The 10,563-nt window shown below is 31.4% G+C and overlaps 1 protein-coding gene across 1 annotated transcript in view; it reads right to left on the reverse strand.

Annotated features, from left to right (window-relative positions):
- LOC145329626 (uncharacterized) overlaps positions 1-10,563 on the reverse strand; it is a 264,384-nt gene that overhangs the window by 252,885 nt on the left and 936 nt on the right. Inside the window, exons 2-6 of the mRNA XM_080173938.1 lie at positions 10,012-10,288; positions 9,699-9,776; positions 8,919-8,998; positions 8,440-8,545; positions 233-539 (exon numbers count right to left, since the gene is read on the reverse strand). Of these exons, the coding sequence (XP_080030064.1) occupies positions 233-539; positions 8,440-8,545; positions 8,919-8,998; positions 9,699-9,776; positions 10,012-10,288 (848 nt within the window). The remainder of the gene's footprint in view (positions 1-232; positions 540-8,439; positions 8,546-8,918; positions 8,999-9,698; positions 9,777-10,011; positions 10,289-10,563) is intronic.

Here is a 10,563-nt window from a genome sequence, read left to right on the forward strand (position 1 = left end):
GAATTTAAAAATATTTATTCGCTTTTTAGTGAAGGGGGTCAGTATCCAACTCCATCCCCATATAAAAGTAATTAAAAAAACCTTAGGTATATGACCAGAAATAATCTTAAGTGCAGAATTTAATCAGTCTCGCTCTTAGAGATCTTAATGGAGAGACATAGAGACACATTCTACTTAATTTAATATTTTTATATCGACAAAGAGAAAAAAGGAAACTTTAATATATTTTTACCTGTTGGAATTTTGTTGTTGTTGTAAACTTGGATTGGGGCTCGAACAGTCAACAGCTCCACCAGAAAAACTATCAGAATCCTGGCCACGACCAAAACTGGTGAATTGCCGCGTTAAACCGGTTTCGTATTGGCCTGATTGGCTGGTGCCAATTCGATTACTCAATTCTGATTGGCTGGCTGAAGCTCTACTTAGCTCTGATTGGCTGGCACACTTGCTTGACACCTGAGAGGACCCTTGTGAAGGAGATCTTGGATCCTGGTGTTGTCTAGTGCTGGGCAGGCGTGGTGGTAGGGGTGGTGGAAGTTCTAGAATAAACAAATATTTCATTTGATGGAGACAAAATATATTTCAAAATATATTTATAATAATTTTTAACATGATATGGCAAATTAAGATTTTTAGTTTATGTACATATTACACTCGGAAAAAAGAAAACGTTATTCTAATTATATTTGAAATAAAACATCTGCAATGTATAATCAACAGAACAATCACATTTCCAGCAAAGCGTTAAAGACAAACTGACCGACAATGTAAAAGTATAGTAGCTTCCCCACTAAAAATTACATTTTTATATTTAGTAATCACCCTCCTTATATATATCCTTGTGGATATCAAACTTTTACAAAATAATTTAACAGACATTTGAGAAGTATCTTTTCGGTCAAATTGAAGGTGTGGTCACAAACCAGCATATTATTTTAAAAAAATAATCACGAACAACTTCCAACAGACATACAACTGAATAAAAAAATTCAAATTGTTATTTAAATTTATTAAAACAGTTTTTATAATTTGTTATATAAATTAAATGGTTACATGACTTCAGATAAAAGTAAGTTTATTTTGTATGTTCGTATTGAATATTGCATCGTTATTATAGTTATTAAACCTTATTTAAAGAAAGAACGACTGGATGTCTATGTGCCTGTCTGTCTGTAGCTTAAGATTTCGCTAACCGCTGGACCAATATGGTTCTCCTATACGGTGAAGCTTCTAACATGACCATAGAAGGTTTATAACTATTTTTTAGATTTAGGTCGCGGGATGGTTTTACATTATTTTTCTGTCCTTCCCTACCCCTTCGATTACAGAGCCGCTAGAAGAGCAGCTGTTAGTAATAAGAAAATAACAAGTTATGAACACTTACAAAATCTGCTAAAATCGCGTCACACTATTACATGCCTTATTTCTCATGACTTTCAAGAAAGAATTTCTAAAAGTATAGGTGTAGTTGTGTACATGTAATATTAATACTTTATTTCAAGGGTAGCAAAACTGCTTTGAGGGAATCAATCAGCTGATTAAATCATATATGCTAAAGCAGTAAAATATGCGTATGTGTATCTATAGATAAAACTTAAGAAACAAAACACAAAAATATTAATATTTTAAGACTGCAATAAATAGGCTTAGTATTATAAAACCCTTCACCCATCTATGCTAGAGGCGCAGACACTAATTAGAGCCAAAAATGTAAACAAAACATAATTTTTTATTTAAATATGCATAAGAGAGTAACTGATGTATTCAAATACAATGTTAGCTTAAAGGCATCAAGCCTCTTAAAGTCATCTTCTAAGCATAAAAAAAAGATTCTTACACCTTAATTATCTACACTGTGAGCTACAATTGAATCAAGACAAAAGTAAGTGCCGAGCCCTGGGACCTATGTAGGGTGAAAATAGACATAAATCCTTGATGATTCCAGGTGGAGACAAAATATTTCAGCGGGGTCTTTTGGTTTTTTTTCAATTTTAAGTTCTGAAAAAAAAAATTGAAAAAATATGAAAATCTTTAATAAAAAACAAACAAAAAAATAATTTTCAATATTTTTTTTCACTGAAAGATACAAACTACTTATATACATACCATAAGCTTTAAAACAATCATAATTTTCAAATTTAGACCTTTAATATAACGATTTTTAGAAAAAACCTAACAACAAATTCTAACATACTTCTGATCAAAATAGCAATAAAATGTCTTTTGCAAAATCTTTATCATCAAAAATAAATAGCACTTACTAAAGACTTTTTTTCATTTAAACTTATACTTTTTGCATTAATTAAATTTAAAGATTGATTTTTTTAAAAAGAAAGGTTGCGTGATTTTTTATTCATAATTTATTGCCCAATTTTAAGATTCAGACAAAAAACCTTACTGATTTATATCATGTAATACTCTACTAGCAGCGGCTATGCCTCTAGAGGCATATAGGGGCCCTTGGGTTGGGGGGGAAGTCGAACCCCCCTTACAATTACAGTTTTTTTTTAAAGAAAAAGTTAAAAATATTTATTTTAGAGAGTTAATTCTCTTGGGATGGTGATGGTACCCTTCCCCAAAATAGTTATAAACCTTACCAGGACATATGAGAAGCTAACATGTAAAGGAGAACCATATCGTTTCAGTGGTTAGTGAGATCCCTTGGTGCACAAAGACTCACATAGAACCTGTTACTTTATTACTTTATAAAGATACATATATACACAGAAGCTCTACAATCAGAGTATGTCTGTTTGTACATCAGTCTGTATAAAAACAATACAGAATATATTTATTTGGTACTAGCGGCTACGCCCCTAGAGGCCTTTAGGGGCACTTGAGAGGGGAAGAAGTGGTTGAATTCTACAATTAGATTTTTATTTTAGGCTTAAAAAAAAGTTATTTTTGTGTGTGTGTATGGGTTCCTTTTTTAGGGGGTGATTTCTCCTAGGATGGTGGAGGTATCCTCCCAAAAAAGTTATAAACCTTCCAAGGACCAATGAGAAGCTACATAGAAAAAAAGAACCATTGATCATTGTTACATACTATTCAGGGATCTAAAGGGATAAGACAATGACCACTAAATTAATTTACATTCCCAAATATGATACATGGATATCCCTTCTTTATGTTTCAGTTAATGGTTGAAATGTTGGGCACTAAATTTCATAATCCAAACAAACAAAAATCGCAACAAGTCCCCTAAGTAGTTAAGCCAATGAATAACAAATTGCTATATGAAACTATGGGACCTAGTCTAATAAACAGCCCATTGTCCCATCTCGCTCTGATTAATATATCTTTGCATCTGTATGTTACACTTGCTAATTTCTTTATTTGTATTCTTTTAAACTAAGAGCATCACTAATTATGGATGTTGTCTTCTTTTTTTTTTCCTTGTTAAATCCAATTACCTAAATCTGGATATTCTTTGAGGTTGATAATTACAATTATGTTTTATAAAATGGAAAAAGAACACTTTAATCATAATTCAAGATAAAAATTATTTTATCACTAGCGGTTTTGCCCCTAGAGGCATCTAGGGGCCCTTGATAAGTGGGGGGAAGTTGACCCCTCCCCTACTTTCAGTTGTAGTATGTAAAAGAAAAAGTTTTTTTTTAAATGTTGGGTAGGAACTCTTTTTTTTCTAAACTCAAAACTTCTCAGGACCATGGAAAGCTGGAACCAAAAGGAGAACTACATCAGTTAAGCGGTTATAAAGAATCTTCGGTACCGACAGACACCCACACACATATACACACAAACAGACAGACACAGAAACTGTTACTTTTATATAAGGATTAATAGACACTAAACTACTCCTTTATATGTTGATCCTATTATCAGTCTAAAAGATAGGTCAATAAAGAAGAACCAAATTGGTCCAGCGGTTAGCAAGAACTTTAGGCACAGACAGAAAAAAACACATGGACATCCTATCTTTTTTATACAGGGATATAACTTTTAAACAATAGCAAATTTTTTTTTTTTAGATGATATTTCTCTCTCTGCTTTAAAGCACTATTTATGATACAAAATATATTGATGTCTGTTTGTCCATCTTTCTGACGCTTAAGAACTGATATGGTTCTTTTTTACTTTACTATGTAGCTTCTCATTGGTCCTTGGAAGGTTTATAACTTCTTTTGGGATGGTACCTCTACCTCCCTAAGAGAAATCGCCCCTTAAAAAAGGACCCCACAACACATAAAAAACCTTTTTCTTTTTAAGCCTAAAATAAAAACATAGTTGTTGAATTCAACCCCTTCTTCCCCTCTTAAGTGCCCCTAAAGGCCTCTAGGGGCGTAGCCGCTAGTACCAAATAAATATATTATGTATTGTTTTATACAGACTGATGTACAAACAGACATACTCTGATTGTAGAGCTTCTGTGTATAATATGTATCTTTATAATAAAGTAACAGGTTCTATGTGAGTCTTTGTGCATCTTACTTACCACTGAAACGATATGGTTCTCCTTTACATGGTAGCTTCTCATATGTCCTGGTAAGGTTTATAACTATTTTGGGAAGGGTACAACCACTATCCTAAGAGAATTAACTCTCCAAAATAAATGTTTTTAACTTTTTCATTAAAAAAACTGTAATTGTAAGGGGGGTATCGACTTCCCCCCCAACCCAAGGGCCTCATATGCCTCTAGAGGCGTAGCCGCTGCTAGTAGATTATACCTTAATTTAAAGCAGTAAGGTTTTTTGTCTGAATCTTAAAATTAGGCAATAAATTCTGAAGAAAAATATCACGAAACCTTTCTTTTTAAAAAAATCAATCTTTAAAGTTAATTAATGTGAAAAGTATAAGTTTAAATGTAAAAAAGTCTTTAGTAAGTGCTATTTATTTTTGATGATAAAGATTTTGCAAAAGACGTTTTATTGCTATGTTGATCAGAAATATGTTAGAATTTGTTGTTAGGTGTTTTCTAAAAATCTTTATATTGAAAGACTAAATTTAAAAATTGTGATTTTTTTAAAGCTTATAGTAATTATATAAGTTGTTTGTATCTTTCAGTAAAAAAAAATATTAAAATTTATTTTTTGCTTGTTTTTTATTAAAGATTTTCATATTTTTTTTAATTTTTTTTCAGAACTTAGAGTTGAAAAAAAACCAAAAGACCCCGCTGAAATATTTTGTCTCTACCTGGAATCATCAAGGATTTATGTCTATTTTCACCCTACATAGGTCCCAGGGCTCGGCACTTACTTTTGTCTTGATTCAATTGTAGCTCACAGTGTCTATCATACTTATGGCTGCGCCTACCGACTTTGAATTAAAATCTTGAATAGGTCTTCTATTTTTAAATACAATACTTTTCACAACAAACAAACACAACTTCCCTTTAAATTGTTTAATAAATAAAATGCTTTAAAAAAAAACAGAATTGTTTTATCTAATAGGTAAAAATTCTTATCATACCTTATTCATAAATGCATTTATAGCAATAAGATACTTGTAACAGATGCAGAAATTAATCTTTTTCACAATTTCACATTTTTAATTTTGTCACATTATATGATTCTAAACATAAATGACCTATTTTAATTGAAAAGCACTTTCTTTTTAATGTTTCACATTCAAATCATAACATCAACTAACTTTAACTTTTGAAACAACTTTATGAAGCAAAAGAAAGCTTCAACTAACTTTTTACAACACAGAAAAATTTGACACAAACAAACACTTTACTTTTCACAAAGTTAAAATTTCATGATTATCACTTGAAAAAATCAGGGAAGAAAAATGGCAAAAATGCTCTAATTTTTTCAGTGTGCAGATTTTTATTTTGCAATGGTGTGAGTATATATGTGTGTATAAGATACACGAACACACACATACAAACATGTATATTAAAGCGGTGTTATATTCAAAAGAGTGTACACTAGGATTAATATCGATTGCTCCATAAATAAGGGGTGGGTTAGCGTCAACAAGAGGGGTACTAAAGCCAATTTTTGCGTAATTTTTTTTCAAAAAGACATTTTATATACCTATTAGAAATCAAAAACATAAGTTATTTCATTATTATTGAATATAAACAGAAATCATCTGATCTTATACAATGTAAATGTTTAAATAGTGAGGACAGGGAAGTATAGAACAAGGGAGAGGGGGAGGGATGAATCATCTTTAATTTCCCCCCACTCCCAAAACATTGAACAGCTGTTGGGAAAATGGTTTTGCAGAAATGTAAGGATATCAGAGGGGAGGGAATATTAAAAGGAAGTGGGGAGAAAGCTAAGGAAAGGCTGCTAACTAAATATTCATATACATATTATAGATCATATTATGTTTTATAGAACCATTTATTAGATCTAATAAACAAGGAAAAATTCAAAAATAAGTAACATAATATAACACTCGCGGCATTAGCAAAAAGTTTAATAAAAAGAAAAGCTTTTTGAACGAATAGTAGCATCATGTATAGGTATATTATCTTTGCTGTGTTTCTGCGTATGATTAGAAATAAGCTGTTAAACACTTTGCTATCAGCTGATTGGACCCCCCAATTATAAAGTAGCTGCGTTACTAAAAGTACAAAAATACAAAATTTAAAACTTAAAACCTTCCATCCACTTTTATTATGCCATCTAGAAAAAGATGCACGAAAGTATAAATATGCCATAGTATGCAAATATGGCTTGTTTGCTTTTTTAAAAGGGTGTGTCTTTCCACTTTTAACTTAATTAGAAAACATCAAAAGACTTCTTTTAAATGGTTATATTTAGTAAGAAATAACAGGGTATTTAAAAAAAAGTATCATATTTTTATATATTAATTTGGCTTCGTATCTTCCTTAAACTATAATAATCTAGCCATTAAACAATCAATTTAAGAAGACAATCATCCAGGACTAAAATAAAGCTTCACTGAAAAGGAAGGACCAGTAATTTGCGAGATCTTCCGGAATAACTATAAAAACATAAAGACAGACGCGCAGACACACATTATGTTACTTTTATGTCAGGAATAGGTATAACCAACAAGCAAAATAAATCTAAAATAATATTTGGGGGGCAAATGGAGATGTCGTCAATTTTACGATGTGTTGCCCCCCAACGACAGCTGAAAAACACGTATAGGTTTCGTGATTTATTTCCGAATTACTTTCGTTATTGGTGGATGATGCTTGTATGTAAACTTGAGGATAAAGGCTTAGCAATTAACATATCATTGTTTATAATATTCCATATGAGATAACCTCATTGCATATTAATTCTAATGCAGTATGTTTGTTCTGTAAATAAGAGGACAAGGTTTTTTCCCCATCATTTATATATTGTATAAATAGTTTATGAATAATCTTTTAAAATAAACAATAATTACAGCATCCATAAGTAGCGAAGCACTAAAAAATATTGGATTGACAAACGGTCAAAGTGCGTTGTATAGCAGATGTTCAGAGATATATGATATATGAAGCTTCACAAAATATTTTAGCCGTTCATCTTAAAAAGAAGCCGAAAAAATGGCGATTCCAAAAAAATAATTCATACAGACAGACAGAGATATTTAGAGTTATAGAGTAGCTTCACAACTAAAAAAATCTTAATTATTTAGAACTGTAAAAACTGAAAAATACAAAAGCTCGTATGCTTTACATACTCACATTGTTCTAGCCAAATAAGGGGTATTAAGTAACACTTTAGCCATACATGCAAACTAGCTTCAATGTAACATTTAAAAGTTAAGGCAAAGAATATTTTGAGTAAATTATACTTCCTTGACAACAGTTTATTTCGAATTAAAATTAATTTGTTATTTTGTTGACAATAATTTTGAAATTCTGCAACATTTTTGTTGTCGCATTTTGCAAAAAATTCCATTATTTTTATCAAAAACGGACAAATAAAGAGGAAAAGGGGTAATTGTATTCTTTTTATTTGTGAAAAATCAAAAATGCCTAAATGGTAAAGAAGGGGGGGGGGGGTAATACTGCCAGTTTTAATATTTTAAAATTGACAGAAATAAGTATATTTAAAGTTCCTCTTATCTCAAGATGAAATGAAAGAGTGGCTGCGCTACTAATAAAACTTTGTATTGCACAATATCCAGTTTTCAATTAAGGCTCTATTAAAATTGTCAATATTAATGCAAAAAGCCATGTAAAAAGTTTCATAATTGAATAATCTTAAATAGTTCTTTTAATGCTTTTACACCTTCAAAAATGCAATATTTAGGTAAGGCTGAAAGGTGGTAAAACCAAAAAAATAAATTAAAATTGAAAAAACAAAAACATTAGAGGAAAAATAGCAAACATGTCCAATGAAACATAAGTTATACCGGGACAAGATAGGCCAAGAAATAAGACAGCTACGTATAGAGAAATTGCTTGTAGAGCAGCTTCAACGCAAATAAATACAATTTTGCTTTGAAAGCAAATAAAAATCATAGAGTAACTGAATACATAACAAGGATGACACTTACCCACATCAACAGTGCCTGAGGCTGACATAAATACTGAAGTGTTTGCATACATCTCCCTACCATCCTCTGTGATTGTGTCATCATTAGCAATACTGTTATCAATATCCTTGTGATTGTCAATGTGATTATCCCATTTTATAACATTTATATTACTGTAAAACATTCTATTGGATGCACGTCCAATAGTCTCTAAAGATTCACAATGGGGTGGGGGGGATTCCAATGTCCTTTATTTATGTGGAGAATGGGAGAGGTTAAAATATACTTTGTCATGTCAAAAAAGTTGAAAAGAAACTTGTACCTGCTACCGTCAAACAAAGGCAAAATTTCACTCAACGTAAGTAAGGGAAGCCAGAAGTGGGTAGTTTATTTATCATCCATGTCCAATCCCTAAATCCTCAGAAATAAAAGAAAAAGGTTTTAAAATGTTTCATCCCACTTAGTTTACGTTTAGTCTGTGTAATAAAGTAGGACAATGCCTGGTCAACTTCAGTTTCAGGAAGATCGTCAAGAATGTCGTCGTTTTCAGTCACCTCAGAAATATTATCCTCCAAGTTTCCTAAGTAATAAAAAAGGTTTAAAATATTGAGCTACACAACATACCTACGCTATGTTATTTCAAAAAGCGCTGCTTATCTTATAATAGAAAATATTAGTTTTTTATCCGTATGACATAGTTAGAAATTGAGTAAATGTACATTAATACCAGAAATGTTCATATCAAATAGGATCCTGTATAATACATGAAGAAGTTCCTAGCTGTCAGAGATGTTCATATCCAATAGGATCCTATATAATACTTGAAGAAGTTCCTAGCTACCAGAAATGTTTATATACAATAGGATCCTGTATAATACCTGAAGAAGTTCCTTGCTGCCAGAGATGTTCACATCCAATAGGATCCTGTATAATATCTTAAGAAGTTCCTAGCTGACAGAGATGTTCAAATCCAATAGGATCTTGTAAAATACCTGAAGAAATTCCTAACTACCAAAGATGTTCATAGCCAATAGGATCCTGTATAATACCTGAATAAGTTAATAGCTGCCAGAGATGTTCATATCCAATAGGATCCAATGTAATACCTGAAGAAGTTCCTAGCTACTAGAGATGTTCATATACAATAGGATACTGTATAATACCTGAAGAAGTTCCTAGCTACTAGAGATGTTCATATACAATAGGATACTGTATAATACCTGAAGAAGTTCCTAGTTACCAGAAATACTCATATCCAATAAGATCATGTATTATAATACCTGAAGAAGTTCCTAGCTGCCAGAGATGTTCATATCCAATAGGATCCTGTATAATACCCTCTCTTTTATCGCCGACTCCTTTTTATTAATTTATTATATTTGACTTAATAATAACAAGAACAAGTAACAAGCGCAAAGACTTTTTTAAACAAATTGTGTAAAAGTGAAAATATATCTCAGTATTTATCCAAAGAAAAAAAAGGATGTTTGCTCTTAGAATTATAAAAATAAACAAATGTTTTTTCTTTAAAAAAAATGTATACAACACAGTAGGTACAATCTTAGAAATGTCAAATACAATGAGTTGTTTGACCTTGTAGTTTGTTATCAGAAAGTCTATCACTGTTACTTGTAGTTTCATTTTCATCACAATTTAAAAGATTATCACCAGAAATATTACTATCACTCTTGTATATAAACTCACTATTCACCAGATGTGCAGAACTGCTGCTAGACTGTTGTTGGGTACCATGATGGGGTGCGGGTTGACTGCTAGTTTTACTGTTGGATGTTACAGAGGATTTGCTCAAAATTCGCAGCAGGTTTTTGATGCTGTCGCGCTTTCGTTCAAGCTTCTGTACATGTTTGGACTGAAAGCATTAAATTGAAAGACAATGCAAAAAGATAAGTTCACAAAAAACAATCTTTTGCAAAAGCGAAGCTTTCCTATAATTAGGCTCAGTCCGTCCGTAACGGTTAGCTCTTTTCATTATTTTAGGCGTGTTAGAACTGTCCTATCGATTTAAAACTTTGCATGGTGATTCCTGTAATAGTTAGATAAGATTTTATAAAGCGTAGCATTTCTATAATGTTTACCAGAACTTTAAACATGTTGATTTTTAACTTTTTTAACAACAAATTTTTA

Source organism: Acartia tonsa, chromosome 10 (genome assembly GCF_053477335.1).
Source record: "Acartia tonsa isolate MP-2025a chromosome 10, ASM5347733v1, whole genome shotgun sequence".
Classification (NCBI taxonomy): Eukaryota; Metazoa; Arthropoda; class Copepoda; order Calanoida; family Acartiidae; genus Acartia; species Acartia tonsa.